This window comes from Vollenhovia emeryi, unplaced genomic scaffold, assembly GCF_000949405.1.
Source record: "Vollenhovia emeryi isolate VEMERY1.0 unplaced genomic scaffold, V.emery_V1.0 DF939976.1, whole genome shotgun sequence".
Taxonomy (NCBI): Eukaryota; Metazoa; Arthropoda; class Insecta; order Hymenoptera; family Formicidae; genus Vollenhovia; species Vollenhovia emeryi.
This window is the reverse complement of record NW_011966390.1, coordinates 1-13,829: the sequence shown is the minus strand read 5'-3', so window position 1 is coordinate 13,829 and position 13,829 is coordinate 1. Positions and strand designations below refer to the sequence as shown.

Below are 13,829 nucleotides of genomic sequence, written 5' to 3'. Positions count from 1 at the left end.
CTACGGATAGCCTGGAGATTCCAAGGTTCGGTCGGTGGGCTGGTCGAAGAGTGAAGGATGAGACTTATAATTTCAGTAAAAGACTATTTTATTCTAGTTCTCCGTACTTACAGCTATTCCTTAATACTATCGCTCGCAACACTTAATACTAATACTTAATACTAATCGCTTATAATCTAAGTCCGCTTCGGCGGCGATCTTTGTACTTGAATGCTGGCGCGCTGCGCTGCTGAGACGTTAGGGTGACGTCCCATGACGCGTATCGCGATACGCGCGTATCGGGCGTATCAACTCGTCGACCAATCACGGACGATCCGCCGTTTTTGATACGCCGACGATCCGCTAAAGTTCTAATTGAGCGGAGCGTATGCGTACACCGTTACAACGGACAGCTGACAAACATATAAAATGGAAAATAAGGAAAATACAACCCCGGTAAATATTTTTTAAATAATATTATTTAAGTTTTAGATAAATTAATACACACATAAGTTGCCGAGACAGAATTATAATTATAAATTAAATATACAATTTTGAGGTTAGAAGTGTGCACGAATCAGTTTGTTCTTCCATCTTATTATAATACATTCGTGCATTATCTTATGTATTTAATATGAAATAACACGCGCTAATTATATCATCGGCCTAATTAGAAAGCCTAACTCACTAAATTATAATTTTACAGGAAATTTTTCTAAACAGTACAAAATCTCGAGATAAGTTGATCGAAATAAATATCTAAATTTTGTCAAAAATTGAGGTCAGAAGGTTTTCTAATTAGGCTGACGATATGACATATCAACCATTATTTGAACTCGACAGCTATGAAAATGAGTAACCAGTAATATGAGGAAGATGAAATAGTATTGTATTAACACGTAAAGAATTATTCATCGCCAGTAAATGATTAAACCACGTAGAAGAGTTGCATGACGACCAATGGCTGGCAAATTCAAATTAAAGAAGTTCATTGCGAAAAATATTACCTCAGCCAGGGCTTGAACCTGGACCTCCCTCTCGCTAGGCGGGCGTCTCAACCAATTCGACCACTGAGGCAATTGGTTGAGACGCCCGCCTAGCGAGAGGGAGGTCCAGGTTCAAGCCCTGGCTGAGGTAATATTTTTCGCAATGAATTTCTTTAATTAGAATTTGCCAGCCATTGGTCGTCATGCAATTCTTCTACGTGGTTTAATTATTGTATTAATTTTGTTTGTAGCCTGTAAAATGTGGATATTGTGGTCGGATCGTACAATGTGTGCACACAAGCTTATTAAACCATAAATGTTTTCAATTTTTTGACTCAGATATACATTTGTTACATATAAACGACTGTAACATTGTAACGATTGGTAAGTAGTTTTAATAACAAGTGCATCAATCACAATTTGTAGCTCTATTATCCATACAAGTGTCAGTTTTAATATACGTATAAATTTTAACAGTTGAAAAGGATCAGTCACCAACGAATCAAATAAACACTGATTCAGAGGATAATTCATCAACGAATCAAATAAACATTGATTCAGAGGATAAATCATCAACGAATCAAATAAACATTGATGTAGAAGATTATAACGAACGTCTCATAGCTGCAGTCCAAGCAAGATCAGCATTATATGATCATCGAATTCCGGTAAAAGAAAGGACAAGTTTGAAAAAAAAACTTTATGGAAAGAAGTCCTTAATGACTTGGGAGGTATGTAACTTATAGGATATACTATATCATCCAACTTTGTATGTTCTACATATAACTTATACCATTCAACATATACCATCCAATTTTGAGTATTCTATATATTCATCAAACAAAAATTAATTTAATCGAATTGTCGAAATAAGAATTTTTTAAATTTTGTTTTGAATTAAAATTAGTCTATTTCTTTAAATTTATTTCTTTGTAATTTACTTTCTTCTTATTCGTGTAAATATGTGGTAATTAAATAAACTCAGACATAATTATTATTTATTATTTTTTATCAGGAATTAAAATTATAATTATCAAGAATTAATTTTTGAAAATCACCAGGGTAAGATAAACACAATCAAATTAAATTTTCAACTCGACCGTACCTGGCTATGTGTTGAAAAACACATACAATTCATTGCGAAAAATAAAACCCTGGCTGAGGTAATATTTTTCGCAATGAATTGTATGTATGTGTTTTTCAACACATAGCCAGGTACGGTCGAGTTGAAAATTTTATTTGATTGTGTTTAAAATTATAATCCTGGCGAAAATGAAGATTGCAGCGTAAGGCAAGTGTAAGTAAAGACTGGCAGAAAAGTAAATGAAACTCCTAAGAAGTATAAATTGAAACAGCAAAACGTAAAAAATCGTTAACTTCTTAAAATGCTTCTTTTACATTCCGTTGTTTCAATTTATGCTTCCTAGGAGTTTCATTTACTTTTCTGGCAGTCTCTACTTATGCTTGCCTTACGCTCCGATTTTTATTTTCGCCAATAATTAATAAAATAATCTGAAGAGATAAAAATATACTCGTTTATTTTTTTTAATACAGAAGAAGAAACTAATTTAGACTCGATACAGAAAAGATGGAAGCAACTGCGCGACAGTTATGTGAAAGCAAAACGTAAAGAAACCGAATACATTCCAAGCGGATCAGCTGCAAAATTCTCGAAAATTTCAAAACTAGGATTCAGCTTATATAACCAAATGAAATTTCTTGACGATGTTGTAGGGAAATCATCGTATGTATTATATTTGCTTATCTAATATTTATTGGTCTGTAATATGTAAAAAATAAGAATATAATGTATTGTATTTTACAGGACTGTCATCAGTTTGCCGGATAAAACTATTGCTAATGGTACAGTAATTGAAAATCCTGTACAGATTACAGTACCACAAACATCAAACTCTTCTAATGAAAGTGAGAAATCAAGGGCAAGTGACTCTTTCCCCCAATCATGGAGTCAACAACAGAATTTGCAACAGAAAAAAAGTTAGTATTATTTATTTATGCAATTATTTTTGCTTAAAATGCTAGATAATAGTAGTTTTAGTAATAAAAGTTTTAGTAATAAATTAAAAATCTAATTCAAATCAAATACATGATTTATATTAACTATATATTAACTTTCTGATATATCTATAATGTATTGACGTTAATATTTTATTATTTTTAAGAAGTAAAGGTGCATGATACCTCAGATGTAACAAAAGCTATATTATCAGCCCTAGAAAGTGAACCCGTGAGAAAACCAGATGCAGTCGATGGATTTTTACTCCAAATAGGAGACAGATTACGAGCTCTTCCATTACGTGAAAGAAATCAATTTGAAATACAAATTCTATCGCAACTGTTTGAATTGGAACAAAACTTATCTCTACTTTGAAATTTTTTTTTAATAACTATTATTGATCTGTGATATGTATTTACGTAGTTTATAGTTTTATGTATAATACACGCAGTAAAGTTTTTATGTATGAATAGTTCATCACAAAAAAGGTTATTGTCAAATAGTATATCTCAAAAGTAATCTCAAATAGTATACCTCAAAAGTCATTATCCATTGCCTTCTGCCACTGAAATGGCACTGCACCAGAGCCAACAAAGAAATCTGCATAAGCATTTCGAATTTCGATACCATTCTTAACGAATTTGCCTCTAGTAACTGGCAATGAGCTAAATCCTTGAGAAATGATATTGCGATCTTCTGGAGTTATATGTGCATATATATTTTTTGAAAGCAATTTTTCCTCATTAATAATGATGAAATTGTGGAGGGCGATTGTTGCTTGAACAATTTTTCGTGCATTTGCAACACTTGCAATTATAGGTTTTCTATAAATCCTCCATCTTGCTGCTAAAATCCCGAAAGCGCTTTCGACAACCCGTCTTGCTCGACTGAGTCTATAATTGAAAACTTTCTTCCTCAGATCCAAACTGCTACTTCGCGGATACGGTCTCATCATATACGTTGTTAATGGAAAGGCCTCGTCGGCTAACAACACATAAGGCAATGCTGGTCCACTACTTTCGACAGGCTTAACATTTGGTAACTTGAATGTACCTTCCTCAAAATGTCTTCCTATATCACTATTTTTAAAAACTCCCCCATCGCTTTGTCTCCCTTCTGCACCAATGTCGGCCATAGTAAAACGGTATTTTGCATCGCTTATCGCCAACAAAATTATGCTATGGTATTTCTTATAATTGAAATATGTTGAGCCACTATTTGGCGGAGCCTGTATTCAAAAATTGTATATGTATATAATTATATCATTCATTGAACATTAATAAGAAAAGGTACTTCACAATAATTATAAACCAACATACTTTGACTAATATTCCTTATAATAAATTATTCGTGTGATATGAAGTATAAATACGTAGTGTGTAGTTAGTTATTTTAATCAAAATTTATAAGAAAAAACCTTTGTTTATATACCTGCAGTGCAATGTGCTTTCCGTCAATACAGCCTACACAATTTGGATAATTCCAAAGTTGCTCGAATTCGTCAGCAAGTTTTTCCCAATTCTTTGGACTGTCATAATGAAACACTGTTTCCTTTAAAATATTCCATATTTTCTCGCAGGTCTCTGATATTATTTTCGACACAGTATTATGGCCAAGTCGATAGGCATATGAGATAGACGCCATACTGTCTCCTGATGCCAAATATCGAAGTGTTATATGCAAACGTGTTTCAGGAGGAATTGGTTCTCGTATAACATGTTGTTTAACTATAAATGGACCGATGATTTTAAGTAATTCTTTGAATATTATAGGATCCATTCGGAAATAATTGATAAATTTTCCTTTGTCCTCAGTTTCCATTTCTTTTACAAGATTCTTACTCGCTCCTTGTAACAATCGCCGATGTTCAGAAAATAAAGGTCTCACCCAATATCGACGCATTTTCTTAGACTTCTCTTTGCTTACTACAGTTGAGTAAAGCGCAAATAATAGAAATATTTTACGCCGTAATTCTTTCTGATAAAAAATATTGTGCCTCGATCGTTTTAATTTATTTACTAAACAGCAAACAGCAAGTAATACACTTTCTGAATCCATTCTTTTTGCTATAAAAAGAATAATTTCCATATTTAATTAAATTGATATAATAATAAACAATTTAAAATTTAATAAATGCTTACTGTAAAGCAAAAATAAACTTGACATTAATTAACATTAAGCCAAAGTTCAGGTTCAAACCTTGATTGAGGTAATATTTTTCGCAGTAAATTTTTTATATTATTAAACATGACTAGGAATGAAACTTCTGACAGAAAAACATCCAAAAGACAGTATACACACACGCACGTGCACGCACACACGTTCATGCACAAATTATAAACGCCTACCTCCCAAGTTATTAAGAATTTTTTCCATAAAGGTTTTTGTTCTTACTGCCACTAGAATATAATTCCGATCTTAGTTCAGCAGCATTGCCAAGTAGTGATTGATGTATTCATATATATATCTGCTTGTGTGTATTCAGTACGCCGAATTTGGTCCCTTATGTCACATGGAGCGGATTGTGCGGAAGCGGAATGAGCGAATTGCCAATCACGGGACAATTCTGATAGAACTCTTTAAAAAATTCCGTCGTAACAGTCCTGTGATTGGCGATCCGTTGATCCGCTTCCGCGTAATCCGCTCCATGTGACATAAGAAACCAAATTCGGCGTATCGAAAACGGCGGATCGTCCGTGATTGGTCGTGAAGTTTGATACGCCCGATACGCGCGTATCGCGATACGCGTCATGGGACGTCACCCTTACGACTATATGATTCGCGGGCCGGGATTCGAGTGTGTTCGGTTTCGGCGGCGGGAGCGCGGTATGTTCGGTATCGGCGTTCGGCGGCGCGAGCGCGGTAAGCTCGGTTCGGTCGCGCTGTTATCGCAAGCGCGGTTCGGCGGACGCGGTCGCGGCGCGCGTCGCGGCTGCCGGTGACAGCTTACGACACGTGTGTGGAACGGGAGGTTAGGTCGGTGTGTTGTGACGGTGCCGCTCAGCTCGCGGGTTCTTGTACCGGCTCGTGCTCATTACGCATCGAACCGTGGCGGAATCGGCACTCAGCTCGTGCCTCGGAAGAGAGGAAGCGGTCGCTCAATACGCGGCCTTTTTTTTCTCGAGAGCAGGGGAAAAATGCTTTATGCATTCGACCCGGGGCAGCCGAACCCCGAGGATATACCCGGACTCCCCGTGAAGCGGGTATACCAGGCTAAAAAACCCCTCTCCTGGACCATCCTCCGCACTATAGGAGAGTCACCCCGGCAGACCCGTCGAGGGCATTACGTCGGAAGTGACCCGCCCAACAGTGACAGGCTTTATAGCCTCCGACCACAGGCGGCTTACGACACGCCCACCGTCCTAACCATTCACACATATATACATATATTCATACATACATATTCACACCAGATGGAACAAACTCATTTATACCTCTCTCCTTGTTAGGACGGCGGAGTGGGGTGGTCCACACGACAATACACTCTAGCCAGATGTTCAAATAAAATATAATGACTCCCCTATGGATCAAAAGGGCTAGGTGTCTCCCCCCATTATGGACAACCACATACCTGCTACAGTGTACATCTTATTATGCCTACACGCAAATCCATGCACACAAACAGGACCGACAAGACGATAAGTGTGACGAAGAATCCTACAATTATAATGCCACAAATATCGCGCGCACTTAATAATATCATATACGCGTTTACAAACAGCGCTATGTAACAAAGCTACGCTAACCTCATGCGCAGTTTCCCCTCAATGCCAGGGTATTTACAATCTTGTATCCTAGCGCGACCATTACTGATCCGATGATGCAGAATCCTCGGATCCGCGTCCACACGTCTTCTGTTGCTGTGTCCTGCTCCTCGCAGCCCGCAGCGCTCCACATGCAATCGACCCAAGTCGATGACCACAAGAGAGAGTCTCTGCATATAGCACATATCACCTCATTTCCACAATTTGAGCTGTGATGACCATCCGTTCCACATTTATAGCAGGCTGAGGCCCTATCTATCCCAGCCATGCATTTGAGTCTGGTATGTCCGAAGTGCCAGCACTTGAAGCACTGCACCGGCCTATCGGCTACTGCCTCCACCTTAGCAGATGATAGCCATCCCAAATCGACACGTCCGGCCAAAGTCACGCTAGCGATCATAGGGGAAGGGCCCCTCACCCAGACCGACCTTAAGCCGTTCCTCATTCGACGCGGAGAGCCGATCTGTACTTCCAAATCACGACAGTTGTCGAATTTCCGCAAAGCCTCTCTAATATCCTCCATGACAACCGAATCGTCGAAGCCAAACAAAATCGCTTCGCTGTACGGCGTCTCCAGGGACACCGCAGCATCCTCTCCAAGCACCTCAGTCAGCCTACAGCTTAAACGTTCCGCACCAGCAGCCGCATCCGGATCCAGAATCCGCACGGCGAATCCCGCGTCATCTCGCCGAACTCTGACCGAGCGGACCCCGACCTCAGATAGCAGGATCCCGCTTCTCGCCCTCTGCAGCAACTCCATGCTAGCCGTGCCACCTCGACCGCGCACTCGCACAGTCGCAGACAGGAGATTCCGCCGCGCCCCAGAGCGCAACGGACCAACCGGGGTTGATTCCCTCCTCTCCGTTGTCTCGTTCTCAAGCGATTTGCGGACATCGCTCGAGACAACTTCCACCGTGAGTTTCCTCTTGGTCCTTCTTTTTGTCTTCCCCCGCTTTACCACTTCCGAAAGGGAAGTAGTGTCGCCGGTGCTCGTGACCGGAGTAGAGGCAACCAGCGGGGAGCCGATCATTATATCCCTCGTAGTTTTTGGAGGAAGTCGTCCCATTATCACATCCATGTCCGAGCGCAAACGCGCCAAACCCTCATTTATAGCGGCCAGTTGGGCACTATGCTCCAGCAAGAGTTTACCACTAATGTTGTCCTCTACTACGGACCCAGCCGTCCGTGGAGAACTAGGCTCCGTTATATTTTCCTCTCTCGCGGGGCACGATTCCATGTCCAGTCCAGAGTCAACTTGAACAGCCACCGACATCACCGAGCGCTCACGTGCCCTCGGTGATTCCGCCTCGCGTCCCTCCGCCCTCTGATTAGGCTCCCCCTCAGTCTGGGTAGCCTTCTCGGAGGACGGACCGCCTGAAGAGGCGGTCCGTCCTCCTCCTTGATTTCCTCCTCCGTTTGAATGCCTATCGACGCTGATTCTCGCAATTCCGTCTGCGTCCCGCCGTCAGCTAAGCGTACTTTCGGGGGGGTCCGGGTACCGGCCGATTTCCCTCCCTTCTTCCGCTTAGGTTGGATAACCACCTTCTCCATCCACGCCTCCAGATACTCCAACGTGTCATCGTCGAAGGCGTAAAAGTCCCTCTGAAATTGGTCAACCACCTTGTCCAACAAGGACCTCCACTCCGCGTCTGATTTAGACGAGTGCAAGTCCAATGTGCCATCAATTTCCCAGCCAATGAGCTTCTCCCTCGATGCGAGCGTGCGGAAGCTCAGGGGATCCATTAAATGTTCCTGGAGCCCACGCTTCATCTCCGCCAGAAGATCTTTCATGCAGTACGCCATCTCTACCGATGACTACCACCTAATAACGTCCTAACCATATACAAGGTCCTTATGAGGACCGCCGCACTTATCGCACGGGAGTCCAGTACATCGCACACGCCGTCGGCCGAGACGACCCGCCGCGAGAATCGCACAATACGCACGCCAGTCTATTACGTATTTCAGAATACTTCGCGACACTTTACACGATGGATAAGACCGCCTCACCTCCGACAGAGCAGCGCGTCTATATAATGCGCTTCCGATTCTATTGCATATCTTACAATGCTTCGCGTCACCCGTATATGTACTCCGCGTCGATATCCGACCTGAGTAACGCAACCTCACAAGAACAGACCGGTTCTATCCTACTCGCGGTTAATGCACGCGCCGAACAGACCGGCCGCACCGCCCGCAATAGTATCTGTTGAGAACAGACCCGCAATAGCGGCAAGAGATTTTAGTCAAACGATCAAACCGCTTTTCCGCCTTTAAGTCCTCGTCACGGAGGTAAAGGAGGGAACATGTGGTTGCGGGGGTGAAGCACTGGTGGGGAGGGGGATTTCGTCGTCAGCCATGTTTTTATGGGCCACTCGTGCTGCTATCTATCGGATAATGCCGGCATTATTTAGTACAGTATATTGAACTGTACATGGTAAATGGTAAATTATCTCCGTGATGGTAAGCAGTCCACAGAAAGTTCGTTGCAAGCATTGCAAGCACGTGTGCCATAATCTCGGATTTATATATTTATAAAGAATACAAAGAATTAAAAAATGGTGCATTGTGTAGCGAGTGGATGCAACAACAGATCATCAAGAAAATCGAAGAAACAAGAGGAACTAGAAAAGATTCAAAAAATATCATTTTTCACGTATGCACATAAAGACATATTATATAAATATATCGTATAAAGGCTCTAAGTTATCAAATATTAAGTAACAAAAATGTATTTAGACAATGTAATACAATGCTACATTAATTATCCAAGAATTACTATGTTCACGCGTTTCACCTTCTTTGTACAATAACCTATAAACGCCTTCCTCATGGATTGTCATTGAAAAAATTGTCATTTTTTTTAAGACACTCATAAATGTCCAGCAATAAGATATATTGTCTCCTATATATAAATTTTCTTAAAATTCCTAATAGCACAACAAGTCTCTGTTATGTCTCAGGTATGTTGTAGTTATGCTGCAAAGACATTGAAACGTCTTTGCAACATAACTGCAACATAACTGAGACTTATGTGCTATCAGGTATGTAATCTCCATGAAACTAATAGATGGTTAAATGTTTCTACTTATTATACAATCCATAAGTTCGGCTATTTATGTTTTACAATTAACAATAATGGTAAGTGATCACATTGATTATGTCTTAGAAGTCAACTATGCTCAGTGAGATATTATATGTATTATGTTGTAGTTTTCCCAAAAATGAAATAAGAAGAAAAGCGTGGTGCACAGTTTTAAATATAACAGAAAGTTCCTTAACACAAAATTCGGCATTATGTTCCTTGCATTTTCAAATAGAAAATTTCTATGGATCTGTTGAGACACGCATATGTTTAAAAGAAGATGCAATTCCTTTTGTAAGATTAAGATTAAGACTACTTTTAAAAATTATATCAACTAATTATTAAATATGAAAAATGTATTACAAAAACCTAATTAAATAAATAAATAATTAAGACAATTGAGAGGTATCATAGATGTTTGGTATATGATGTATATTTTAAACGAAAGATAAACAAAATGTAGAAATGGTCAAACGTTTCGGCATACTAATGTATTGCCCTTTTCAATGACCTAACAAATTATACATGGATTCACAGATAAAAAATAAAATGCATTACTTGACGGATTAACAATTACGAAAGTTGAGACAGCGATGAATATTAATATTGAACTTATTTATTTAGGTTTTCATTTATAGAACCTTTTATAACTTTTGATTTCTTGTATTACAAAAACGTTGCATGTTAATATTTTTAGTTAGCTGACCCAACATCAACATTGTGTAAAAAACAATGCACCAGAAAATTAGAGACACATAATGATGGCAGACCACTTAAGAAAAGTAAAGGTTCTATGACACCTGTACTTATGAATGTTGACCAAATAATCACAGAACAGAACATTGATGTTACACAGGTAAACATACAGGAAGAGGTAATTAAATAAAAAGTCAAAATGTCTTCCTTAATTTAGAATATAGTAGAAAAATTGAAGCATAGTTTTACAGACAGCAAATATGATAGAAATTATTTTTTTCTAAAATAATTTTCTTTTGATAGCTTTGTTTGTTTGTAAGATAAATGGATTTTAAAGCTTTAATGTCTTATTTATAGTCTAAATTATTTATACATAATAAGATAGCCACCAGAAATACGCAAGAAAGAGGTACCCAAACCATATGTAAGTATTTTTTGGATTCAACATGTAGTAGAAAAAATATTTTTATTATACATGTGTTACAATACACATAATAAATTTTGTTTTCTCTTTTGTAGCACAATCATCTTTAACAGTTTGTAAAGGTACTGCAGTATCTCCTCGCAGGATTTATAATTCACCGGAAAAGGTAAAATTAAGGGAAGAGTTAAACAGAACGAAAAAACACTATCAATCCAAAATAAAAGCTCTAAAACAGAGAACAAGACGTATGGAAAGAAAGATAGCAAATATGGCAAAAGTATTTCAACATTTAAAGGAAAAGAATTTTCTCCAAGAAGAACAATTTTATAATTTAAAAGGTATTGCAGCAGGAAATGCAAATTTACTTAAACGAGTAATTAAAAAATCAAAAGGAATACCACTCACTCGCAAGTTTTCACCTGCATTACGAACTTTTGCAATAACGTTGCACTACTATTCACCACGAGCATATTCGTACGTTAGAGAAACTTTTAATTCATGCCTTCCGCATCCAAAAACTTTAAGCAAATGGTATTGTTGTGTAGATGGTGAACCCGGTTTTAATAAGGAAGCTTTAACATATATTAAAGAACGTGTAAAAAGTTCAAATAATGTGTTACTTGGAGCTCTTATGTTAGACGAAATGGCAATAAAACAGCATATCGAATATGATGGAAAAAAGTTTTCCGGTTATTGTGATGTAGGAAATAATATTGCGAGCGAGGAGTGTAGTATTGCAAAAGAAGCGCTAGTATTTTTAATTGTCGGCATTAATGAGCTATGGAAAATACCAATTGGTTATTTTTTTATTAATGGCATGAACGGTGAACAAAAAGCTAATTTAGTTAATCAATGCTTATCAATGTTGCATGATTCAGGAATACATATAAAAACTTTAACGAGTGATGGTGCAGCATCTAATTTAAGTATGATACGTATTTTACAATGTAACATAAATCCTAACAATTTACAGACATGGTTTGAACATCCTATCTCCAAGATGAAGATATATGTATTCCTCGATCCGTGTCACATGTTAAAACTGATACGGAACACTTTTGGGGATTACAAAAATATTATAAATAAGAATAACGAGAATATATCATGGAAATATATCGTATCTCTGCATGAAATTCAAGAAAACAAAGGCTTACATATGGCTAACAAAATGCGAAACCAGCATATAGAATATCACAAAAAAAAGATGAATGTTCGCTTAGCAGCCCAAATATTTAGTTTATCCGTTGCGAGTGCACTTAAAACATGTAGAAATGTGTTACATATAGATAAATTTGCGCAATCTGAAGCAACAGAGGAATTGTTCGCGAGAGCGGATTTGACTTGCGCAGTGGCAGGTCGTCGAGGCTAGCGTTGGAGAAGGGGAAGAGAAGGAGAGTAGTAACGAAAAGTATGGCGGAGATGTTGTGCGGCGAAAGAGATAAGTTGGTTATAAAATAAAGCATTTCAGCTAAACTAAAAGCGGCATTTATTGCGAGCATTCCCACAATCAACATAATGGCGCCCAACATAATGGCAGAGTGAATACACGACCGGGGTATTAGAGACTGAACGTGAAAAACCGGGACAAGAACGAAGGCGCGACACCGGCAAGGCGGTGACGACCCGTGCTTCGGTGCATCGCAGGAAAGATAGTTCCAGCATCATATCGCGATACGAGGAGGTACAACGCGGCGAGGCAGGCTCACGCGTACAGCATCCGCAGTCCGAAGGACGTCGGACGCGCAGCAAGTCCGAGGACGTCGGACACGCAGCAAGGTAGGACGCGCGAAACAAAGCGTCACACGCATATACAACGCGGCGAGGCAGGCTCACGCGTACAGCATCCGCAGTCCAAAGGACGTCGGACACGCAGCAAGATAGGACGCGCGAAACAAAGCGTCACACGCATATACAACGCGGCGAGGCAGGCTCACGCGTAAGCATTATATCACTACGCAAGTTTGGTGATATACCACATTGGCAATTCGAGGAACGGAACTTGCACACTCGCCGTGGCGAGAAACAAGGCAAAACTTCCATAACCTCAACGCGGCGGATCGACGCAGCGTGGGCATCGAAGCAAGGAAGGTGAGTGAGTCAGTCTCCTATCGCTTTCTAGTCAAAGTACGTTCCAGATCACTGAATCCGAGATGTCGAAGTCGGATTCGGATATGAGAAAGCTAAAGCAAAAGCGTGCCTACGTAAAGGGGCAAGTCACAAGAATACAGTTGTATTTTGATTCGGCGGACGTGAAGAGCGCGGCAGACGCACGAGTCCGCTTACGAAGGCTCGAAGAATTATGGGGTAAATTCGAGGAAGTTCAAGGCGAGATAGATGCTCGGCCAGCACAGACGGACGAGCAAGCAGATGCGATACAGGCGGAAGGCGAAGCGGAACGAAATCTGTTCGAAAGCTGTTACTACAAGGCTGCGGCAACAGCGCAAAATATCATCGATCGGCAGGCTGCGAAACAGCAGGTCGCGGCGAAACAGCAGGTTGCTGCACAACAAGCAGCAAGTCAACACAGCGCACTGGAACCAACGGACGAGGGACAACGGAGGACAAAGCCGAAGTTGCCCGAAATCAAATTGCCCGAATTCAGCGGCGATTACACAAAATGGATGTTCTTTAAGAACAGCTTCGAAACGACGATACACAGCGATAAGGATTTATCGCCGATGCAGAAACACCAGTACTTAGTTGGCATCCTAAAGGGAGAGGCGCTCCAGGTGGTTCAAGGATTCAGCATATCGGATGAGAACTACGAAAACGCCTGGACACTTCTGAAGAATACATACGATAAATAATAAGATGTTAATTATCGAGACGCATCTCGACGCATTGTTGCAGTTCCCGAATATCGCAAAGGATAACAAGG

The 13,829-nt window shown here is 39.9% G+C and overlaps 3 protein-coding genes across 3 annotated transcripts; 2 read left to right on the top strand and 1 right to left on the bottom strand.

The window, feature by feature from the left end:
• Positions 1 to 3,517: 3,517 nt before the first annotated feature.
• On the bottom strand, positions 3,518 to 4,884 carry LOC105556501. Its single transcript, XM_012003598.1, has 2 exons — positions 4,414 to 4,884; positions 3,518 to 4,210 (listed from the first exon to the last, which is right to left on the bottom strand). The coding sequence occupies exons 1-2, from the start codon at positions 4,882 to 4,884 to the stop codon at positions 3,518 to 3,520; spliced, it is 1,164 nt and encodes a 387-aa protein (XP_011858988.1).
• A 5,121-nt stretch (positions 4,885 to 10,005) lies between these two features.
• LOC105556498 lies at positions 10,006 to 12,268 on the top strand. Its single transcript, XM_012003596.1, has 5 exons — positions 10,006 to 10,125; positions 10,529 to 10,705; positions 10,885 to 10,951; positions 11,047 to 11,289; positions 11,925 to 12,268. Exons 2-5 carry the CDS (start codon positions 10,625 to 10,627, stop codon positions 11,933 to 11,935), a joined length of 402 nt encoding a protein of 133 aa, XP_011858986.1. The 5' UTR covers positions 10,006 to 10,125; positions 10,529 to 10,624; the 3' UTR covers positions 11,936 to 12,268.
• An 833-nt stretch (positions 12,269 to 13,101) lies between these two features.
• Positions 13,102 to 13,758, top strand: LOC105556499. The gene has a single exon (XM_012003597.1). It carries the CDS (start codon positions 13,102 to 13,104, stop codon positions 13,756 to 13,758), a length of 657 nt encoding a protein of 218 aa, XP_011858987.1.
• Positions 13,759 to 13,829: the final 71 nt, after the last annotated feature.

Excerpts from the sequence above, each read along its gene's own strand:
- LOC105556501 (XM_012003598.1), bottom strand. The coding sequence starts at position 4,884 with ATGCGTCGATATTGGGTGAGACCTTTATTTTCTGAACATCGGCGATTG. Across the intron at positions 4,211-4,413 it reads GAAAGCACATTGCACTGCAG|GCTCCGCCAAATAGTGGCTC; the intron begins GTATATAAACAA and ends TTTTGAATACAG.
- LOC105556498 (XM_012003596.1), top strand. The coding sequence starts at position 10,625 with ATGACACCTGTACTTATGAATGTTGACCAAATAATCACAGAACAGAAC. Across the intron at positions 10,706-10,884 it reads AGGTAAACATACAGGAAGAG|TCTAAATTATTTATACATAA; the intron begins GTAATTAAATAA and ends TCTTATTTATAG. Across the intron at positions 10,952-11,046 it reads AAGAGGTACCCAAACCATAT|CACAATCATCTTTAACAGTT; the intron begins GTAAGTATTTTT and ends TCTCTTTTGTAG.
- LOC105556499 (XM_012003597.1), top strand. The coding sequence starts at position 13,102 with ATGTCGAAGTCGGATTCGGATATGAGAAAGCTAAAGCAAAAGCGTGCC.